The sequence below is a fragment of the Strix uralensis genome, chromosome 1 (assembly GCF_047716275.1).
Source record: "Strix uralensis isolate ZFMK-TIS-50842 chromosome 1, bStrUra1, whole genome shotgun sequence".
Taxonomy (NCBI): Eukaryota; Metazoa; Chordata; class Aves; order Strigiformes; family Strigidae; genus Strix; species Strix uralensis.
Window position 1 is genome coordinate 53,476,561 of NC_133972.1, and position 24,041 is coordinate 53,500,601.

Sequence of the window (24,041 nt, forward strand, 5' to 3'; positions counted from 1 at the left end):
TTTGCTCCTCACCCCCCCTCCTCCTCCTCCTCCTGAAACTGATGGTTTGATCCTGCACGCAGCGTGGCCGGGGAGCGCGGGAAAACAGGGGTTGCTAAGCGACCTGGTTGCGAGGCGGTGGCTGCGGGGCGGGGAAAGGGAGAGGCGACCTGGAAGCTCTATCATCTCCATCCGTTTCCGGGGCAGCCCCGGGCCTGGTCACTGCTGGCCGCAGGGGGCGGCCATCTTCCTGGAGAGTGGAACTGTGGGGCCCTCCTGCTGGCGGCGGCGGCGGCGGCTGCCACAGCGACTGAGCGGCGGAGGCTGGCAGGCGGGCACGGCTTCTACGTTTGGGCTGGGAACCGGAGGAGGCACCTGTGGTCGCCGCCGCCGCCGCCACTCCCCCCATCTGCGGGAGGATGTTTTCCTTTTCTACCGTTCAGCCTCAGGTGAGGGGGCCCGTTGCGGTGCGCAGTTCGCCGTCCTCAGGGCCCTCTCTCCGCTGGGCTATGCTCGGGGGCTCGCTTCACGTACGGATAGAGACAGCGGGGCTGGGCGGAGGCACTCGGGAGACCCGGAGATTGCGGGCCTCGGCTGAAGGAGCCGAGATCCGGCTGCCACGTTTCTGGAGCTTTGGAGAGCGCCGACGGGGCGTGAGCGAACGAGGTGTGGGGGGACATCGCGGGGGACTGCCGGCTCGGCGGAACCGAGTGTCATAGCGGGGAGAGGAGCGGGTGGTGCTACAGCGGCTTAGGATCCTTACCTAGGAAAAATAGGTAAATGGAGGCGAGAAGAAGGTACAGCGAAAGGTTGTAAAATCTGAAATGAAGAAGTAACCTAGAGATGGCGCTTTTTAGTATTTGTTTTTATAGTAGAAAACAAGCGAGGGGAGTGTTATTACAGCTAAAGTTAAACTGTGCTGTTAATTGTCACGGGTGGTTGTGGAAACCAAAAATAAATTACTTAAAAGTTACAAGAGTTAGCGGAGGAAAAGCCCCTCAATCATTTGTTGTATAGAACAAGCTGGATGCAATCGGGAAGGTATCTTTTACTAGGTAGTGAGTTGGATGGGACTAGTGGGTTTTACGGACTTTGATCTGAACCAGAGGTCTTTATGTTTTCCGTTAGGGCGATTAGTATGTGATAGTCTTATTCCACAGATTTGATTGTTCTTTCCAGATGTGGAGAATGTGTTAATTGCTTTTGTTAGTGCAGTGAAATGAGAGAATTTGTAATGATATTTTTAGGAATGTGTCATTCCACCTTTTCATAGTGGGAAATGCAGGAGGAATGCTTGGTTAGTGGTTGGGATGCTGGCTTTGACCTCTGGAGGCTTTATGGTTTTACCACAAACTCTGAGAATTGTAATTATAACTTTGGACAATTAATTCTGAGGTAGTTTTCATGTCTCGCAGCATTGTTTCTCTTGGTCTGCCTAGTCAACACAGAGATGGAAGTTCTTGCGGAAGGACATTTATAGGCAGAGGCTTAATCAGGTATTGCAATCTGGTATTGTTCTGGCAGCCAGAGTTGCACCCCAACTCTTTTCCCTAGTGATGTGTAATGAGACTGAGGCATTTTGGAAGTGTTGGGATTATTTGTATCATATAGTCACAATAGACATAGTCATGTGCTAGAGAGGGAGCCCTGATAAGTGGTGCATGTGGGTTTCTGTAGTGATTCATGAGGTGGTGTCATTGAGCTGAGTGCTGCTGAACTACAGAATTTACTGTGATATGTACGTATGCTTTGTATAGGTTAGTTTGATACCTAAAGTTAAGGTATCTAAAGTACTAAAGTTAAGCTAAAGTGGGATCCCAAGGAAGAAAACATAAAGAAAACTTTTGGAAATAACTTGTATAATGCAGTAAAAAAATATAGATGTTTCAAGTTATAGAAGTATTACTTCATAGATGAAAATAGGTATTGTTTGGAAATAATACAAAAGTCAGTAGTCCTTAAGAATGGTGATCTTTGAATTAGTAAGATGTTGCTAAATCCTTATGATTCAGTGCTGTTCAAAAGCAGCCACTGAGCTTTCTGTTCAAGTTGGTTCAAGGGGAACCAGCTTAATGAGATCTGTTGCTTGGATATCTGTCCAGGGGTAATCTAGAATTTACTATAAAATATCATATTAAAGTCAGAAATTAAGGCCTACCACTAAATAGTGCACCTCTTTTACCATTTGTTTTCTGTTTATGTTGTTTAAAGAACATGTCTTCTGTGGCTGTGTTATGAAGTCTCATCAGAATGATGATCTTAGTTTTGTGTTGGTGTACACCAAGACAGGCTCAGGATTATTTTAAGTGAACATTTCTTTGAAAGAAGGGAAAGTTCCTGAATGACAGTAACTATAAACAGGTTTGAGACATTTCAAGAGATGGTGTCAACTTACAGGCTTTTCAGCACAGAAGTAATTTGCTACTGTTTTTCCTCTCTTTTTCTCCCCATATTGCTTGTGTTTCTTTTTTTGTGTTTTTTATTGGTATGTGGGGGAAAAAACACCGATCTGGAATGTAAGTTAATTGACTGTGGTGGAGATATGGTGACTACGAGGGAAAAATACTCAGTTTCACAAGGTTTTGTATTTTATTTCCATGAAATGATTGTGAAGTTTGTAGTATTTGTCAAAAGATAGCAACAATCCTTATTGTTCTGTTATCTGGTTGCAACAGCACATATCTAACATAGCAAATAAGTGATACATTAAAAAGAAAGAAAAAAACCATTGGAAAAAAAAATTCTGAAGGAAGTGTAGTAGCAATTTTGTTTCCCTGCTGTTTCAGCTGAGAACCATCTGTAAGAAGTTGTCTATTATTTTTTGGTATCTAAGCATTGTCTTAAGTGCAAATTGAGGGCAGTCTTCATATCTCCTAAATGTCAATGATCTGTACCTACTTCTGTATTTGCAAATCTAGTGATTATTTTCTTTAAACCATGCTTATGTTTGAAAACCAGGAAATGTAGCCTTTTTTTTTCTCTTCCAAGCTTTGTGATCTAATTTGTCAGGCATACTTTAATTTTCTTTTTCCTTTAAATAGAGGTATCAGCCAACACTCTGGTGTTGAAGCTAAATTCATGTGGTTTATTATGAAGTCCTCAAAAGGCAGTGTACAAGATATGCAATTATAAGACAGGGTTTGGAATAGAGATATGCTTAAATAGTTTAAACAAGCTTAAATCAGTATCTGATTTTTTTTTTTTTCCAGGCTACCGTTCCTCTGAGTCACCTTATCAATGCCTTTCATTCACCAAAAAGCTCCGCTACTACTGCCAGCACAGCATCTGTACAGCCTGTCCAGAGGGACGCCTCCCCAGAGCATGATCCTCAGAAGAGTGAGGTACTAAAAACCTTTGGAAAAAATGGTGGTTTGCTTTTAGCTGAATTAAATCTGAAAAATATCAGTTTAAGTGAATTTAATCTTTGACTTGTTTTATAAAATAATGTGCCTAAACAGAACAGAATGTTAACACACAGAATGTAATTTTTTGACAGAACCTCAGTCAGTTGGTGCTTTGGCAGAAAGGATTCTATGAAAATACAGTGTTAACACATAGAATGTAACTTTTTGACAGAATCTGTCAGTCGGTGCTTTGGTGGTAAGGATTCTATGAAAATACAGTATTCATTCATTAATAAGAAAAAGGCTAGTACTTGTCTAGTAATTTGCAAGTGAGGAGGGGATTTATTTTCACTTTCAACTTAATTGTTACTTTAAAGCAAGAAACATACCTTTTCTGTTAATAAACTCCTTATTGTCTTTTCACACTCAGAGTTCCACAAAAGTTTGTTTCATTATTGCTTATGAGAAAACAGACTGTAACTTAAAATATGTTGAGGGTTTTTAAATAGCATATTTGCATGTTTTCTTATTTTTCTATTAAAATATTCATTATCATTAGGTATCTTTTGTTCTTCACATTGACAATCAAAATACAGAAAGTGCAAAGTAGTATCAGGTCTTGCCACTTTTCTTTAAACTAATTTCTTACAACAAGTTTTATAACTAAGAAAATGTTTGTGAGGAAAAACATGGAATCTCTCACTAACTGCAGAACTTTGAAAATCAGCATGGGTTGTACTAATCATCTCTGAGTTGTGACTCCATTGTTGGGTTGGTTTGGGATTTTTGGTGCTTCTGGTGATAAAATTTTATTTCAGCGGGAGACCTGGATTATTGAATGAAACTGAAAGTGTGTTTCATTTATTCAGTTCTCTTGCTAAGTAGAAAGACAAATACAGAATCTGGCCTCCTTTAAATACAGAGAGTTTTTCACATTTAATATTTTCTCTCTAATTCATCATACACCTGTTTGCCTCCTCCTAGCATGATAAAAGTGTAACAATAATAATTTAAAAAAAACTCTTAATTATTTTTAAAGAAAGTTCCTAAAGCAAGTTGATTAGATTATAATAGACCTAAGCTTAAATAAAGGTTAAACTCAAATTTTAAATCAGCAAATACTGATGCAGTTATAATACTGAATGAAGTTGAACTATTAGAATGGCAGAAATCATTATCTGAGAATGTGAAGCCTCTCTGCTGTGAAGTTAAATCTGTATTTTGAAGTAGTAACCTCTTCTGAAGGGTCACAGAAAATGTTACATTTAAAAAATGTTTTTAATCTTCTTTGCCCCGCTTAGCATTTCAGTAATTTTCCAAGCAATTATTAAGCTGAAGTAGGAAGGCTTGATCTACTCCTTTAAACCATGTGTAAAAGTCAAATGATGTTTAAAAATGTATTCATACTTATTTTGAGTATAAGTGGACCAGAAGCAATCTACCCTAGCCTTTAAAACAGAATACTTTTGTTTACTTAAGAAATCCATTTGAAACTATAAACTTTGAATATGGTGGTATTCTGGAAGCATCTAGGAATCTGTTCTAAAAGTGCTTCTACTGAGAGATAATTCAAGCATTTTTTATGTATGTCTTTTTATTGGAAATCTAGTTTCACCTTGAAAGTAGATCAACATAAAGCTTACATAAAAACAATTTAGGAAGAAAAAATCCCTAATGCTCTAACAATCAAAAAACAAATCTCTGTGCAAATACATTTAGAATAGAGTATTTGTCAGTTAAGAAAATGTTACTGTAGAAGCAGTATTGAGAGGCTAATAGATATTTTAAAGGATCCAAACCAATACTTATTTTTAAAACATACTCTCCTATTACAAGATTTTTTCCTATCTGTAAAATACAAGATTTAAATTACTTGGGTCAAGATTACTTCTTTAGTAACTCAAGTGTATGTGCCTTACCTCCTCGTTTTTTTCCTATTTTCTTTGCTTTGTAGGATACCACAGATCCAAGTACTTAACCCTTTTCCCCATAGAAACTTTGGCCTTTCATTGTGTGTCTAACCAGCTCATAGCTTTTTAAGATTTTAACTGTGGGTATAGTTTCTAAATATCCAGTCTTTGTGCTGCTGCTGAATCTGTGCTATCTGCAAAAAGACTAGCCAAAAAAAAAAAAAAAAAAGGTTGGGGGGATTTTGCTGTTTGCTCACTTGGATGAAATACAATGGGTGGCTATTGCTGTACATCTTTCCCTCTTGCACTCTCCATTTGTTCTGTCCTAAAGAGTAGAAAGAGTTGGAAAACTTCATTTTTTTTCTCTGCCTGCTTCAATCAGGGAGCAGGAAGGTGTTAAAAAGACTGAATTGGGAAGAAAATATGCTTGTCATAAATGTACTGTGACAATGAAAATATCAATACGTGCAAATGGAAGAGTTATTTTGCACTGACAGTAGCAAATACTCGTCTTCAATCATGTCCTTTCATTCATTTAAAAATTTTTTCTTTCGGTCTGAACTGTGAAATATAGATGCTGTATTGAGCCAAAAAGTGAACTCATTCTTAATTTTTTTTTCCCCATAGGCAATCTTAAGTAAATTTGAACATTTATTTCTATTTTGCAGTCTGTACTTAATTTAAGAGACCTGGGATTATCTGATTTGAAAGCTAACCAGTTCAAAGAACTGGTGAACAGGTTGCTTCCTGGCTACTATGCAGAAAACAGAGTCTCTTCACAGTGGCATACATCGTACATCTCTGCTGAGTCCTTCTTTGAAAATAAGCACGGTATGTTTCAGAGTAAAGTGCTAGTGAGAATTGATAAGATTATGAAGGTGAACACAGTTATTCTTTAATCTCTTGTGCTGTAGATAACTCATCGTTTAAAAATCTTTAATAAAAAGAGTATTAATGTATTTTTGTATACAGGTTGTCTCTAGAGTGGTGCTTTTGAATCTTGGGAATTTCAGGAAATTCAATACAGATTTTGGAATTGTTTCTTCAAATTCAGATTTGAAGTTGGCTGCTATTAAACTTGTCTGAACTCAGCTGTAGTACAAGGGCATTGTCTCTTAAACTGGTGAAAAAATTAATAGCTTAGGCTCATCATTGTTTCACCAAATAGAAGGAATTAGGTTTTGCTAATCTACTAATGTAACACAGTCATGAACATCTCCAGTTTACATTAAGTTATTCCTTTTTCGATTGAAGCAACATTACATGAGGACATTAATTAGAAGGGAATTGAGAGTGGCAGACTGTTAACAGTCCATGTAGAGTATTTCGTTGCTGAAATAAACCAAGAGTGGTTCCTTACAGTTAAAGATGTTTTGTTGAGATTAGTCTAAAATACAGGAAGCAAGGCCATTGTAGATGCTCAAGAATGTGTTAGAAGAAGCAGCATATAGCTGACATTAGCGACACTGCCTGTACAGTATTGTAGTTGGGAGAAAGAGCATTAAGAATAGTATCTCAGGACTACTATTAGAGAAGACTTAAATTGCATTGTGATGCGAGATACAAAAAAATTAGCCCAGAAGCAGTTTCCTGAATGTGAAGAAAAAAGTTGCAAATGCTTCAAAGCTTTGATAGATGAAGGTGGAAGCTCACCAGACTGGTAGTTTCATTCACTGTTGGAGAGGCGAGGTTATAGGTGAAAAACTGCCACAGGCAAGGGAGATGCTAAAGCTTCAAGCATGTGCTTTTTGTGTAGGTGACACTGCATGCTATGGACGACTGTTACTGTCATATGTGTATGTTGTGCATATACTTGTGCATAAACTGAGGAGAGTATTTCTGTTTTTGAAATGTATGTGTTCTTAATTATGTTGTACTAGATTAGCCAATCTGCAGTATTGTGGAGGATTGTGGAATGTACAGCATTTTAGAATTAATAGGTAATCTTTTTTTCTCCTTCCCATAGTTCCTCAGTATTTTGCTTGTTAGCTTGCAAGTTGTTATTACAATCATATACCTTCAAAAAATTTAGTAAGAACTTTCAGCGTTCTTTTTTGCTGTCCTCGATGTATCTTAACTGATGCAATAACTTTCTCAGAATATGTGAAATAAACGAAAAACCCCACCCTTTTTGTGATAACATTAGCTTCTGAATTACTATGGAAGAGAGCATATATAGGCTTGGCCTCAGTTTTTTCCCCTTCCTCCTCAGGTTTCTGATGTTTCTTAAATAATTCTTACTTTCTAGATGAGGATGAGTTCTTTGAACTTTTGGTAACTAAACAACTGGTCTTGCAGTCAGTAGTGTGCTTGAAATAGTATCTGCTGCTAACTTTTTCACAGAGATGCTCTTTTATTTCTTCTTGTTTCTGTATTGTATGAGGACTGTACGGTTAAGTAGACTTAGTATAGTTTAAAATGTTTTCATACTTTATACGTAGTCTGTTTGAAAATGCCCGTGAGGAATCTATTCTTTAAAGCTGGAAAACTGAATGATTGGTTGAATGCTGGTACTTCAGCTTCATGAAAGTCTTTGGATTCCTGTCCGGTCTAGATAATTTTATTCAGCTCTGTATAGATGTGCAGAGTTTTACCTCCTAGATACAGCTTCAGATTCAAGATTCTGGGAAACAATGTTTTTTGGAAGTTCTAATTAGAAAAAGTTCTGGTATATTGCAAAGTGCCTGACATAGGTTAATGCAAGAAGCTAACTATCTGTGTACTGGTAATTGTTAATTTGTTTAATTACAGATGCCTGAAGGACCGTAGTAAAATAGAATTAATATTAAAGAAAGAAAAAACAAACTATGTGAGATGTAGTGTTTAGCTGCCATTTAATATAGAGTATATTTACACTTTGCTGTATCTTTTTGCAGGTTTCATGGATGTTTTCAGTGCTTTACGCTCGTCTTGTTTGTATAGACAGCATCCTAATCCCCTCCAGAATTTCTGTTCAGATGTTCGGTGTTGGCCAGGTATGAAACAATAAGCAATGCTGGTTTTAATCTCTATAGTATCTTTTTATTCTGGGAAAATATTTTACCTTTGTCTTAGAGGTGTCACTCAAGAAATACCAGTAAACTTCCAGGAGGAACTTTGTACTGATTTCAACACTTTAAATCATGAAGTGATTTTTGCATTTGAGTAGTATGTTTCCAGAAATAAGTTAGTAAACATGGTGTAACTATAGAATCTAGTTCGAAGATGTCAGTATTTGTGGATTGTATTCTTAAAAGACGATATATGAACTGACGACTATTGAATCTGTAAATATGTTGGATCTAGTATTCATCCAGATAAACTTTTTAAGGTGTTTGGTGACTGGTTTAAACTACTCCTGGATGTATGATGGGTAACAACAGGGCTGCATTAGCAAGAAAATAAATCAGGAGCTCAGTGAGTTCAAGTATTCTCATCTATTCAGTTCTTTTGATGATACATCTGGATACTGTGTCTGGTTTTGTGTCCCATGGTTAAGAGAGAGATGCTGACAAAATGGAGATAGCCCAGTGATGGGCCACAAGGAAGGGTGCAGATTTTGGAGCATTTAATATGCAGGGGAAGCTGAAGGATCTGAGATTTTAAAGTTAGCAGAAGAGAAGGCAAGGAGTGACCTACAGATTGCCGTTTGCGATTCTCTTTACTTTCTGCTGTGGATATGTTGGGAAGATGATGTTCAGTTCAATCACAGTAGTCGTTGTCATACAATAGTTTCTGAAATTTCTTAGGCTTTTTTTGTAGTGGAGTAATGGATACTTTTAAACTTTTTTGTTCGTTTTTACTACTTTAAGTTTACATACAATCACGGAACTTTAAGACTTTGAGATCAAGAGCAAGACGTCTGCAGTCAACATCTGAACAATTCACAGAAACAAAAAGTTCACTTTCTTCACTCTTGAAGGTAAATATGAGTAACATTATGAAGTTGGTTTTGGCTTATTCAGACCACCTCTTTCTTTTGAATGAACCTTTACAATTTACCAAGGGTGTTTTGTTTTGCTCGTGTGAAAAAGTTTCTTCATTCTAAAGCTTGAGCTAATGACAACATATGTTTTTTCTTACTAATACACAGATTTGCTTCATATATCATCAATATAAAGATTATTTGAATTATTTAGAAGAGTTGTTTGAGTGTAAAAATGGTTTTAAAATCTAGAAATAAAATTCTTTGTATTCTGTTTTGGTGGCTTTATTAAAAATAGCTTGGAGTCAAATGAAGTATTTGTTTAAACAGAAATACAGCTAGTTTAACATACAAGAATATATATTTTTTCAAGCAGTTCAGCATGTGATCGATGTTTTAAGAATAGATATACTTGTGGCTAGTATATTTTTAAGATACAAAAATTTTAAACTTGTTATTTTTATGAGTTACAAACTCACATACATACTTTTAATTCAGTAGATAGATATCCAGGCTTGGGATAACAAAGCACTTAACAAAACCAAGTTAACCTGGGTACTCTTTGCTTCTAATTGGTGTACGGAAGTCAGGCTAATTAAAGTATTTGATCTTATTGTGTATAAATTAGCTTTGAACTCTCCCCTTCTAGGCATATGTGGTTTATTTAATCTGTGGACTAGGTATACCGTGGGTGAAGATAAACCAGAGCTAACTCCATGCAGTGCTGCTCTTAAATTTGGTAGGGTGTATGAGATGTATTTGATCAAGCTCTATCAAAACTATACTTACAAAGATATTTCACGTTTGGAAATAATTTAAATTGATTTCATGAAGCAAAAAGCTTAAGCTAATATCTCCCACTGAATCCAATGTATAAAACTAGGTGTGTACAAATCTGCCTTAGGCTGTGTTTTCTGTTTGGCACTGGGGTCCAGGAGAGCTCTGAACCTGACCTGTCAGCAAAAATTGGGGTCCCCCTGCTGGAGCCATTGTGATTCCACACTCAAGCTACTGCCCTGTGTCATGTAACTAACCTAGAGCACCTGAATTATATGCTCTTTAAAAATTTTTTTCCCCCTCATGCATGCTAGCCAGGTAGTAAGTTAATTGTGTATCAAAACTTAGTGTATACTAACACTGCTGTGGAAAATATTTTAGGGCTTTATCCTGAGAAAGCGAAGAATTGATGTTGAAAACTTAGATACACTAATGAAAACAAAAAACATCCCAGAGGCACACCAGGATGCTTTTAAAACTGGTTTTGCAGAAGGCTTTTTGAAAGCACAGGTATTCCTGCAAAAAACACTTGGTAAGTTGTTTTAGTTCATGTATCTTGTCTTTGCATTCAGAAAGTAGTTTATTTCAGCCCATACTAAAACAATTTTATTTTCTTTTACAGATTCCTTAAGAAGATCCCGTTTACTTTCTTTCTTTCTCTTTGTTCTTTGTTTTTATCTTGCTATATATTCTTCATTTTTACCTGGGAAAGGTTCCTTTTCTGATGCTGGTTAGTTAACTTTTTTTTCCTTGCAATTTTTCACTTATGTTGTTTATTCCAGCAGGTTTAGCGCAAATTAAATGTGTTTTGACATTATGATTCTTCTAGAATAACATTTCAGTGTAGTAATGAAAGAGGTTTTTACTGCTTTTTGGTTACAGCTTTTCAGACAGTAGTGTGACAAAACGTTTATGGAGACAAAAAAGTTGTCTGTTAGTATGATTACTTTAATTCTTTTGGTGAAATAATTATGTGGAACCAAGCAGAGAAGCAGTCAAACTGTTCACTAGTTGTATATTTGTCTTTGAATTTAGATGATGTGTTATCTAGGCCAGCAGTAGGCAAAATGGTTTGATTTTTATTTGTAATTACAGCCTAGTTTATAGTGACTAGCTACTTGCATGGCCAAATTGTCGTCTTGAGAAATCAACCTCATGCAAAGTTATCACTTGGGTCTCAAGACAGTTAGGGTATATGCAGAAACACTGAGGGAGAATTTCTGGCTTTGTGTACATGCTTTTGGGTGCAGGGCTTTCTGTACTACAAATGACTAAAAAGCACTTACATCATTGAATTTATTGCAGATATGTTAAAGATTTTTTTAAATAAATCTTATCCTTGCTGGACACTTGTAAATGGAAACATGCCCTTCTAAAAGCGCAGGTATAAAGTTAGTGGCTTAATGGTATGCATTCAAGTGCAAAGTTCAGTCTTGGAATGAAATGACTTCATGTGTAAATTTGTTGTTTATCATCTGCTGTCTGCTATTAGTACGCTTTCGAACATCGAGTATCTTTGATGCAGCAGTTGATCCAATCCAGTTGAAAAATGTCACCTTCGAACATGTAAAAGGGGTAAGTTCAAAACTAAAGTGTGTGTGAGTTCTTGCTTAACTAGTCATTGTGAGCCTGAAGGATGGCTTGCTCCAAGAAATTTCTTTGTATGAACTGAAGCCTTATATGTACTGGCCACTCCAAGATGAAGGAGGGTTTTAACCATGCTTGTTCTGTTTTATATCTTTGTGGCATTTAATACCTTATAGAAGGTGCGCTCTTGACTTGTTGAGTCACATCTTTAAAGGCTAGGATAGCAAAAGGCAGGCCATAAGTATCCATGTTAATCTGTTTTTTGCAGAAATTGACCAATACAAGAAGATGGTAATTCCATTTGATCATTTCTCCCTTAGTACCATCACTTTTTGGATATCTGGTATTAGGACAGGAGATACAGAGATTCCCAGAAAGTGGGCATTGCTGATGGGATAGCTTTATTTTTTTCTATTCAATTGTTTTTTGGCTTTTATGGCAAAATGAGGACCTACCCCTCTGCTTCCCCTTGGACAAATAGAATTAATCTCATTTTATCTAATTAGACTAATACCTTGATGTAGAAGTTTTGATTCTTTATTTATCTTGCTGGTCAGATCTGGTCTTGAACTGTCTGCTTATTCCTTCAGTATCACTAACTTTAGGGTTTACTGAGTCCCATGAACAATTCTACTATATAGATTGAATTAAACTCATGGACACTCGGTATCCATGTGAATTCTGTGGTACACTTTTATCTCCTCTTTCTGTTGTGTATTTTTGATCAATACAGAATTAGAGACTTAGTCTCTAACACAAAACTCACCTACAAAAAAGTTGCGGTATTTTATAAATGCTTAGTTATATTTTATGGCATGTTTTTAATGTGTAGGTCGAAGAAGCTAAACAGGAATTGCAAGAAGTTGTGGAATTCCTGAAAAACCCACATAAATTTACTGTACTAGGAGGTAAACTTCCAAAAGGTAGGAATCATTGCTCAGCAGAAGTGAAAATCATATGTACCTGTGGTTATCTTTGTAGCTTTGTTCTATACTGAATGACTAATGTAGAGCCTAGCTTGTGAATATTTTTTCCTTTAGTTAGGGAGTCAAAAAAGTATATAACCAAAATGGGCCTAAATACTACTGTTGTATTTAGTTTGTATCTGGGAAAAATAGAGAAATAATGTTAGACATAGGTAGTGGATTTCCTTGTTTGTTTAAAATACTTGAGGAACAAATGAATCTTTAAAGAGAGTTGTGAAAGCTTCTTTATTAAAGGATACCATTAAACTGAGGTACTTGGGAGTGGGGATTAAGGTATTTATGTTGCACGCTTCCTGTCTTACCTTCAGTTCCCCATATGTAAAAATTAGTCATTACTGCCTACCCCCACAAAAGATTTGAGGTATCTGAGATATTCAGATAGAAGAAGCAAAGAGGCCTGGATACATCTTACATTTGGTAGAAATTCAATAACATTGGGTGTAATAAGCTATGGTAGCGCAAAGCAGTGGACTGTAGGTTCCAGGCAAAAACACTTTCAAATATCAATTGTTAGCTGCCTTATTTACAGGGTTAAGAATCAATATTTCTTTGAAGTTCCAAGTAAACCTTTTAGAGATGATATATTGAACTATGAAAATTCTTTTAATTTGTCACTGAGCATAACATAGTATTAAAAAAATATGTACTGATAAAGTTATGTATAATTGTTGTTAATGCCTTTTTGAGTAGAACTTTATGTATCTCAGAGGTTTTTAGGTCTGTTTTCCCAGCCACGCCCCCCCCCCATCTATAAGGATATCTTTTTTAAAGTTAATAGCTTCCTGTCACCAAATCTTTAATTCTGTTGTATCTTTTCTCATCTGAGAAAGATATGTAACATAAGTTAGTCTTGAAAACTTACCCAAGATAATGCAAAAATGTCCCCAAAAGAACCTGTAGTATGCAAATGATTGTTGGGGTTAGACAAAACTTACTGTGCATTCTTTAGTTATTACACTAATATATAGTAGTTCTTTATCTTGAAAGGTGGGAGTTTTTATGTAACTGAACTCTTAAAAGGCCTTTATTTCTTCTGTACGGTTTTCAGCACCTTTACTGCTTGCTAACTGCTTTAGACAGTTCAGAAACAAATGTTTTCATTTAAAGGGATGATTGAACTTGATCATACTAGGAGGCCAAGTGAATCTGAAATACATAATCCTGATAAGTCTGTTTCCTGTTAATGCTCTACGCTGTTTAAAGTCAATTACTTGGAATGATTTAATTTTAAAAAAAAAGTTCCACTTTCAGAAATGGCTAGGACAGTGTCAGTTTGAAGAAGACACTGTTAGGGATTCAGCTGCTAAACTCAGCAGTAATTTTGTAGAATGCTTCAGGCTTCTGTTTCTATTTGATAGTCTTACAAGTTTTTGTTGTTATGTAAATATGGATCAGAGCGTATCTAGATCTGTTACAGGAAGCTGCTTCAGACTGCAAGTAATGAGCAGGATCTGAAATGGGATGCTAACAGTTTTTTTTGAAGCCAAGTGTAAATTATTTCTTCTAATGCATGGAAGAAACAGTACCTGTGTAATAAGACTGTGTGAGTTTGGTGGTTTTTTTCTTGTTTGTGTTTTTAGGCATTCTGTTAGTTGGACCACCTGGTACTGGTAAAACTCTTCTTGCACGGGCTGTAGCTGGTGAAGCTGATGTTCCATTTTATTATGCATCGGGATCAGAGTTCGATGAGATGTTTGTTGGTGTAGGAGCTAGTCGCATCCGAAGCCTATTCAGTAAGTTAAATATTTGTGGTTTTGAAATCGTTTCACATGTGAGATTAAGTATTCAGCATTGTTTACAAGGTTTGATTAATTACAGTTGTGGTTACTGGTAACTGGTATTGTATGAGGCTGATAAATAAAACTTCATTTGTGTAGCTAAATCTCAGAATTCTGTGAGCATCAAGTAACTGTAGAATCTTGCTAGTTGTCAGATGAAACTATAGCAAAAATTGTAACTGATTTTACAACACTCCCAGAGAGAATGAAAGTAATTCAATTAGAAATGTAATGTCCTATAAACTAAATAGAATATTTTAAATTGTAATTTACATAGTCATACATAAATTTTTGTAAATTTGACTTAAGCTGTAAATTTAAGATAAAAAATGCTGTTAACTTTCTCAATTACTTCCCTCATACTTTTTTTTTTTGGTAAATCTGAATTAGAACTTTACGGCATCACAGTATAGCACTAAGCTGAGACTTCATTTCTCACACCCATCAACAGGCCCGGAACAAAGGGCATTATAATGAAACTTTTAAAATTAATGTTCAGATTGATAACTTTCACAGAATAGGCTTTCTGTGTCAAGAGTGCAAATAATTATCGGGGGGGGGGGAATCCAACTTCTCTTAAATGGAAGAATGATAGTGTCAGGCATATACAATGTGGTAGAAAGTAGTTTGCATTTGTAGAAGAAATGTGACTTGCTTCACATGGAAATAATGCAGAATGTAACTTGTGTTGTACCTTAAAATGTACGTTTCTCTCCGTTGACAGAAGTTTAGATGACTGACTTGTACATTAATATCAATGTCACAGATACGTCTAGCTGGGTGAGATGAGTTGCGTGCTAGTATGCATGTACCCGTTCATGGTCTTGAAGTTTATTGTTACATTTTTATATTGTGTATTTGTTACGACCTGGACTGGGAGCCCAGGGAGTCATAAAGGTTTCATGATCCCCTTGTGTTAAATTAAGGTGAAACGACACCAAACAACCAGTTAAAAAGTTTTACTTATGGTAGAAGTAACCTAAACTTGGAAAAGGATAGTAAGCGATGTGGCCTCTTCTTTCCTTTCTGATAGATTTATCAATAAAAGAAAAGGAAGGGAGAGAAAGAGAGTGAAGGAATCTGGATCACTACCCCAGGTTCCAGCGTTGTCTTGGGTCCAGTAATCTTGGGTGGTGGATGCACACCCAGCAACCAGTCCAGTTTTCTGTCACCTTTTAAGTTCATCTTATCAGCTGATTTGCATACTAGATGAGGAGAGGTGGGTTTTCCATTAACTCCTTAGCATGAGAGACAGGAAAGGTGGAGCATAGGTTCTGTGCATGCATTGAGGGGGAATGGGGTTTAACCCTTTCGTCCAATTGAGTTGATTGCGATCTCCCCTTGCCACCTTTACCTTTCCCCCAGTTACTGGTTTTTCCTGACTTCATGCTTCTTGGGCAACCATCCAGTCTTTGGCTCCTTCTGGGGCAGATGTTCCCCTCTTACCAGACTTTTAGCTCTTCTTCAGGGGTTTAGTCACTAGCAAGGCCTGCATCATTTATACAAAGTATCAGGCTTACACAATAGAGCCAGTGGTTAGCGGTCCTCATTGGAAGATCAGTGCAGCAAACAGTTCAGTGACTGTTTGAGGCATTAAATCCTTCAGTTCCTCACAGTATTTAATACCTGTAAACTTGAAGGTGAGGTCTTCACTGTTAAATAACAAGCAGGCTCTATTAAAATAAGTTAGTGTTTAGACCCATCACACTTCATACTATTTTTGTTTAAGAGGTCAGTTTTCTCTACCCAAGCCAATGAAATAAACTGTTGTAAGGAGTTGATACAAAATGCAATGAATTTCTTAATCTATTTTACTGGTAACTTTTTGTAACAGGATAAGGATAAGCTGATGTGGAGATAAAGAACGTTGCTTTTCTTTGTATCGCTTCATTTCAAAAATATATTTCTTTTTAGGCTAAAAGCAAGACAGTTCTGGTGATGTCTAATAAAACACTTTACAATCCAAGAGTAATATAAATAATAGAATCCTAAATTATGTGATACACTGTGTTCCTTTGTGTGGTTGAATTGTCCTTCTGCTATTTTTCTTTTGTCAGGGGAAGCAAAAGCAAATGCACCATGTGTTATATTTATTGATGAGTTGGACTCTGTTGGTGGGAAGAGAATTGAATCTCCAATGCATCCCTATTCAAGACAGACCATTAATCAACTTCTTGCTGAAATGGATGGGTAAATATACAGATTCTGAGGGCCCAGAAGGTGCTTGACTGGCTGGTATTTTGAATATTCGGGTGAATTTTTCTTCCTTGACGGCATTGATGTTTTTCATATTTTTTTTTGTAATGCTTCTAAGTACTGCTAACAGTAGCATTAATGGCCTTACTGTAAAGAGTATAGAAGCTTCTGAGTTGAAGTAGCACAATAGCTGTAATTATTGTAAATATTTTCTCAATTTTTTTAGGCTGGCTATATATCTAAAGGCAGAAGTTAAACTCTCAGATCAGGACATGTTTTTAACAAGTTGCTGGGTTAAATGTGGTCATTCTTGGATCACATGTTGTGGTTTGATAGCACGCTTTTGACTGGCCAGTTGAGGCCATCCAAAATGAGAAGCAGAAGTAGTTGTTGACCAAAAAAAAAGTGTAAATTCTCTCTCCAAAAAAAAAAAATCTCACCCTTTTTTTCCATACAGCTTTAAACCTAATGAAGGTGTTGTTATTATTGGTGCAACAAACTTCCCTGAAGCGTTAGATAAGTGAGTATAATGTATTGATCATTTTTACAAAGCATGTATTAAAAAACCAAAAAAACCCCACCCAAAACCCTCTGCAACAACAAAGTTGCTTGTGATAATCTTCAAGTATTACAGTGTTATAGCTGGGGTTTTTCCCCTTTTAAAAAGGATGTATATTGACCAGTTTTTGGCATTTAAAAGGTTGTTGAGTTAAATATGGAGAAACAAGTAACATGTATCTGAGTATCTAAACCTTCTGGAAGTTTTTCTACTTAAATTGACCAGTTGCATTCCTTGTTTGCAATGCAGAATTTTCAAATGCCAAAAAAAATGTAAAATGGGTTGATAATAAACATCTTTCACCTGTCTTTTTACAAACATGAGAAAAATGTATTCTTTGCATCTGTGCACCAGACATAGTCTATGTAGATGTCTTTAGAAATATCAGATGGATTTTGGTTCCTTATATATGTTAACAACAGTTTACTACAGCATTTTTAAATCAGTGTATTAAATTGTCTTTTCCTTAGTGCTTTAATACGTCCTGGTCGCTTTGATATGCAAGTTACTGTTCCCAAGCCTGATGTAAGAGGTCGTACTGAAATTCTGAAGTGGTACCTTAATAAAATAAAGTATGATCCATGTAAGTATATACTTTACTGTAATATCTTTTTATGTAGCAGTTCTTATACTGGATCAGCCCACTCATATATTAGTCCTTTATTCCATCAGCAATTGTGGCTTTACCATGTGTCTCAGTAAAGAACACAAAAATTGTCTAGTATGTAGTGTTACGACGGTCTTCTGAGGCAGTGTTTCTTTCTAGTCCCCAGCAGTTCATAGTGTCATAAGAATTAGACTTCATTTCTTCTAAAGTTGAAATTTTTTTGTTTATGCATTTTTTTAGTAGAACATGTATTTAGTAGAACTTGTATTTTGGTGTTTCTTGATATTTCTTCATGGTATGAGTTTTTTCAGGAGCAATATGGACCCTAATGACAAGTTTGTTTGTTTTTCCCAACAGCTGTTGATCCGGAAATAATTGCACGAGGCACGGTAGGATTTTCTGGAGCAGAGCTTGAGAATCTTGTAAATCAAGCTGCCTTAAAGGCAGCTGTTGATGGAAAAGATATGGTAACCATGAAAGAACTAGAATTCTCCAAGGACAAAATTCTAATGGGTAGGATTTTATACAAAAGACGTACATGTATGTTACAGTGCACAGGGGTTTTCTTGTGTGATTAAGACTTCTACAGAGAAAGAAGTTTTTATGCTGTTAGTTTTTTTGGTTTGTTGTTTTTTTTCTAAAAACAAATAAGTCCTATGTTAGTTAATTCTGAATAGAATCTTTTGAGACTGGAGAGCAGTATGTAAAATCTAGTATGGAATACATTCTTTTTAAGACTTGATACTTTTTTTAAATCAAAAACTTTGCATGTTGTACTTCAGCCTAGAGGAAGACACAGGCTTGATTTCTTACCCTTCCACTACTTATTCCTAAAGGAAAGGAGAGAAGAAATGATCAGAAAGCTGGAACTTCTGTCTAACTAACTTGTCATGTGGTAACACTAAACTTAAGCATTTGAGACATATACACTAAAAATATGGTGCATACTTGGGAGAAGAAATTGGTTTTTCTCAGATACTCAGACTGTATTTTAAATCTATTCCTTTAAAAGTAACTTATCTGTAGATTGTATTGTGGTCCATTTTAGACATTAAAATACTGCTTGTAAACATTTTGCACTTAAGTGTTAGTTGATTTTGTTGGCATGCTGTTCCTCAGCTACTTTGTGCTCTGTTTGAGTATATGTAATGTGTGGATTGTGGTGGTTAGCTGTACAAAAAAGTTTTAATGTTCCTCTGTTTAAGGACCTGAACGTAGAAGTGTAGAAATTGATGAGAAAAACAAAACCATCACTGCTTACCATGAATCTGGACATGCTATCATTGCATATTATACTAAGGATGCAATGCCAATCAACAAGGCTACAATCATGACACGAGGAACAACACTTGGACATGTGAGTATTTCTAGAATTTTATGTTGCTTTAGTGATGTTGAGGAATGTGGCAACAATGCTATTTGTAATTATGTTGATGCATATTGTAGTATATTGAAGTACTCAGTTATGAGTAGTCTCTTGGAAAAGTCACTGGTCATTTTTCTGTGTGATAGAAAGCTTTCTTTATTTTGAAATAAAATAGCATATGCTAGTATAATAGTTCACATATACAAGGAAAGAAATGTAAGTATGTTTGATTCTGCTGCAGTTAAAATAGCACCCAATAGCAAAACTTTGAAGAATGTCTAAAGGACTGGAAAGTAGAAGCATTGCTCAACTGTACTTTTAACACAAACATCCTTTATTGAGTTGTTCTTTGTCCAGTGTGACTTTTTTTAAACCTAATTGGTTACCTACCTTGTTTCTAGTATAGTTATCCTTAAGTTTTTCTGTTCTGCCTTTAGCTGCCAAGCATTTGAACAGAAAAAAATATTTCTATTGTGTCTGTTTCTGTTGAACTTTATCCAAGTTAATGTGTTCAGTTAAAAAAAACTATTGGCCTGAATCCTCCAGGCAAGTTGATTTGTGCTCAGTACAAGTGTAGGGAAACAGGAGAAATGGATAGAATAGCTTGCTCTGTTTCTTCTGGTGGTAGTTTCAAGTTGCTTAATTTTATGTGGTGCTCATGGCCTGTAGGAGACTACTTCAGCTGGTAGACTAAGCACCTCCAAGCAAACCTGATGAGTGCATAGACTAGGAGGAGGCCCAGAGCATCTGCTTTGGATATAAAGAAGAATATTTTTCAGATTGTTTTGGTATTTCTTCTGTTTATTGTTACCTGACCACAGTTCTGTCTCTTACAGGTATCTTTGCTCCCAGAAAATGACAGATGGAGCGAAACTAGATCCCAGTTGCTTGCACAGATGGATGTCTGTATGGGAGGAAGAGTAGCAGAAGAGCTCATATTTGGAAGTGATCACATCACAACAGGTCAGCTGATCGGTAGTTAAAAGAATTTTGGATCAAAGCCTGTGGACTAGCATGTTTAACTTGGGTTTCAACAACTAATTTAAATCTGTTTGCTATCTAGGTGCTTCCAGTGATTTTGACAATGCTACTAAAATTGCAAAACTGATGGTGACTAGATTTGGAATGAGCGAGAAGGTAGTATCATCAATCCTTAAATATTTATATGGTACAAAGAAATGCTCTGTTCTGTAACTAAATACCTATTTGGCTCTCGGTGATCACAGAGACTAAGCAGTTCTGGCAAAAAGGAAAGTAAGCCTTATCACTAGTCCTGCTATAGAGAACTCAACTAGAAAACCTGTATATTTGACAATTTAAAAATTAACTTACAAGATCTTTGCCTCAAAATTGCCTTGAAAGTTACTATGTCTGCAGAAAAAATTTATAATAAAACCAAACATTTTAGAATAAAGGGTAGTCTTGAGTTTCGGGGAGGGAGGACTGACAACATCGAGTTTTCTAGACTTCTAAAGAAATTTCTTTAGTCATCTTTACCCATCAAGTGTTAGTAGTCTAGGGATTTTGGTTTGTCTTTTAAATAAGAAAACACTTGATCAGGATCTGTACTGTGACCTATTGAAACAGAACTCTGCAGTGACTACATAATTGATGAATAGGCTTCTGGTTTTGCTTCTGTTGTGAGCACTTCAGCAAGCCTTTGATTAATGATTTTATTTGTTTGCATGTGGAAGCAATAGGTGATGAAGCTGTTAACAGTGTTTTATGTGTATTACTGCAACAGTGGCAAGATAAAGATATTTGTGTTGTTGTTTAGCTTGGTGTTATGACCTATACTGATACGGGGAAAGTTAGCCCTGAAACTCAGTCTGCAATTGAACAGGAAGTAAGAACACTTCTGCGGGTAAGATTCGCTCCCCCTCCACTCTGAAACATTTATTTTGAGATCAGTCGAGCATCAGGCTACTTGATTATTCAGTTTAGTAATGTATACTCCTGAAAATACACAGGTGGATTCCCAAATATTTAGTGTAGCTGCAACTTTGAATCTTTGCACATCAAAACTTCTTGATGATTATCATGCACAAGTAGTGAGAAACAAGTTGGTGGTGATGGGTTCTTTAATATAGTCTAACACTTCCAAACTACATTTGGTCAGGATTTGTTTTGCCTATTCAATTCATAGGAAAAAAATTTTGTTACTCCCATGTTTCGTAACTTGCAGCTAAATCACTTTGTATAGAATCACAGGAACGGCCATATCGGATCAGAGAGTTGCCTTCTCCAGTATCCTGTTCCTCACAGTGATCAGTATCAGATGCTCAGGGAAATTTGTAATGTTTGATAATCACAGAACTTGCAGATCACTGTTCTGATAATTTGAATTAGTTTGGTACAGGCAAGAGAAATATTTATGTTGTAACATTTAAACAAGTAACACTTTTGCTGTAGCTGTTTTTGAACTGACTTGGTCGTGTAAGAACTGTTTCTGTAGAACTAAAAGTTAAGTTGAAGCTGGTAATGCTGACAATGTGCATCTACTTGCAGCAACTGGTAACTTGTTGGGTAGCTTTCAGCTTTCTAAAAGTACATAATACTTTGAGAGTTTTATAAGCTTTTAAAAACTTTAGTCTTTGCAATCAATTTTATTTAATCAGCAGATTTTCAAATCTAGTAAGTCTTTTCTAAGTCATACGTAAAAATACTAAGGTTTGTCTCAGGATTTTATTTTTAGTCCTACTTCTGCAAAATGCAAAGGTGACATAAAGTTGGGTTGTGGTTTGTTTGGGTTTGGGGTTTCTTTTTATTAATTACGTCAGCTAGATTTTAAATCTCCATAAGACAGGAGCTGTGCTAGCTATGAAATATAAGGCACAACTTTAAATGTTTGTTTCAAGCTGTATTTATCTGGAAACAGTTTTTAAAGTGAAATCTTGCTGTTGTTTTTGTTCTAAAGTCTTAAAATCTCCTTCCAACTTTTTTTAATATTAGGACTCATACGAGCGAGCAAAGACCATCCTGAAGACTCATGCAAAAGAACACAAGAATTTAGCAGAAGCTCTATTGAAATATGAGACTCTGGATGCCAAAGAAATCCAAATTGTTCTAGAGGGAAAAAAACTAGAAGTAAGATGATAACTTCTGGGATGCAGTAACTGATGATTTGAAGAATGTACATCTAGCAATGCAGTAGTCTTATGCAGCATAGCCTTTTTTCCCCTTCCTGATGTGTGTATGGCATTAGTGACACTTTAATATTATTCTGTCTCTTGTGAGCTTCTGTTACTCATCTGTTTGTTGTGTCTGATCAGAATAAGACACACAAAATAAAGTAAATTCCTCATCCTCTGCTCCCTATGCTCTTCCCACAAGAAGTATTCAGAAAGAGAAATCTCAGGGTTGAATGCAGCATTTTGGTTCAGTCAAATGTGTTGAAGCTGAGAAGAAAAACATGCCAGTATACTGGTGTGTTTGGGCATAGCTTCCTGGGTCATGCTGCTACATGTGTTTGAAGTGATACCCCACAGTATGTGCTATGGAATGTTGTATGGATAGTGACGGATTGATTTGTAAGACAGTAGTATGTAGTCTAACTAATGCTCGTACTCTGAGGCTAGAGATCACTTTTACAGAAGACTTCTTATTTAGAAATATAACAAAACACGTCCAGGAATGAAGCGGCGACACTGCATCTCTGTTAAAGGGAGTTGTGGGAGCCTCATGTTAGACAAAATCATTAGTGATTGTGTTTTCAGTGCTCTTGGGGTTAAAATGCACACATGTATGGCTGGGAGAGAAATTTTAGTGCAAAAACAATGGGCTAAACATGTCTAAGCCTCTTTGGACCATGTTTTGGTCAGAAGCATGGCAGGGATAAGAAAAAACCTGTGACCTCTGATGTGCTGCTGACAAGATTATTACTTTTTTTTTTATTACTGCAGTAGATGGATAACAGTGCTTTGACAGTGCTTTTACACCGCTGGAGATTCTACAGAACTAGTTTCTACTAATGCTATGTACGAGTGTTTGATAATCCAACAGATAATTTTTTCAGAGAGGGGGCAGTATTGCTCAGTAAAGAGTAGTTCAGAAAATGTTTGAAGCATGTATTTGTTTCAAATAACATTCCCAGTTCTGTTCTACAGTAGAAGTAGGGAAATAAAACCTTTTCTTTCAACCCTTACAGAAACCTCTGGAAATTCTAAGAGAATAAGAATACTGGCATATAATTGCTAGCAATCACTTCCACTTGACTGGGAACTGCTTCTGTTTTCAAAAACTTTCTTATCTCATGGAACTGGTTTTTAGGAATAACGCATCTTGATCATAATCTTTCTGCACAATTAATTGTAGACTCTCGGGACTGTAAACTTCTGTTGCAGAGAGGGCCCTTTATTAGCATGTTAATGCTGAAGGCTGCCATACTTGGACATGAAAATAGTTGGGCTGGTGCCAATAAATGTGAATGGAAATTGGTAACTACACTTAAAACTAGAGGTAACATAGTATTTTAGAATTTTCTGAGTGTAATGCTTGATTATAACCTAGTTTTTTAGTAAGAGCACATGCATTTTTTTCTTGCAAACCCAGGATAACTTTCTATTTGCCTATTTTTGTCAGCTTACTATAGTGACATCCCAGTGCAGTGTGGGAGAACTCCCACATGTTATAAAACAGTATAGCAAATGTCTAGGCTGACTAGTTACAGTTGTACATGTATTTTAGGAATATGCCAACAGAAACAGAAATATACTGCATATTTGGCATCTGTTTTTTGAGTAATAAAGGTTAATTTTAATTATGCATATTGGTTTTCTTTTTATTCACTGTAAATTGCTATAAAATGTAATACCAAGTTCCCTACTATGTAAATTGAGGTGTATAAAACATTTAAACTTGTAAATAAATTTAAGATGATGGCAAAATTGCACTCTCTGTAATCAGATTTCTAGGGAATGTTCTCCCTGGAAATTTCAGTTGCTGCTTCAGTAGTGGGACTCGAATGGGAACTTTTCCAGCTAATGTGAATCTGCATTTAGAAACAAAAGCAAAAAAGCTTTTCACTTTTGCAGTCACTAAAATCTGTA

General features: G+C 36.2%; 1 protein-coding gene across 1 annotated transcript; it reads left to right on the top strand.

Annotated features, from left to right (window-relative positions):
• The first annotated feature begins 154 nt into the window (after positions 1-154).
• On the top strand, positions 155-23,759 carry YME1L1 (YME1 like 1 ATPase). The gene is made up of 19 exons (XM_074866711.1): positions 155-428; positions 3,189-3,320; positions 5,902-6,064; positions 8,110-8,208; positions 9,025-9,134; positions 10,296-10,446; positions 10,537-10,644; positions 11,407-11,489; positions 12,334-12,424; positions 14,068-14,220; positions 16,323-16,455; positions 16,919-16,981; positions 17,491-17,603; positions 17,985-18,140; positions 18,833-18,984; positions 19,830-19,956; positions 20,057-20,130; positions 20,771-20,857; positions 21,946-23,759. The coding sequence occupies exons 1-19, from the start codon at positions 399-401 to the stop codon at positions 22,087-22,089; spliced, it is 2,169 nt and encodes a 722-aa protein (XP_074722812.1). The 5' UTR covers positions 155-398; the 3' UTR covers positions 22,090-23,759.
• The last annotated feature ends 282 nt before the right edge of the window (positions 23,760-24,041 follow it).

Excerpts from the sequence above, each read along its gene's own strand:
- YME1L1 (XM_074866711.1), top strand. The coding sequence starts at position 399 with ATGTTTTCCTTTTCTACCGTTCAGCCTCAG. Across the intron at positions 8,209-9,024 it reads AGATGTTCGGTGTTGGCCAG|TTTACATACAATCACGGAAC; the intron begins GTATGAAACAAT and ends TACTACTTTAAG. Across the intron at positions 12,425-14,067 it reads AGGAGGTAAACTTCCAAAAG|GCATTCTGTTAGTTGGACCA; the intron begins GTAGGAATCATT and ends TTGTGTTTTTAG.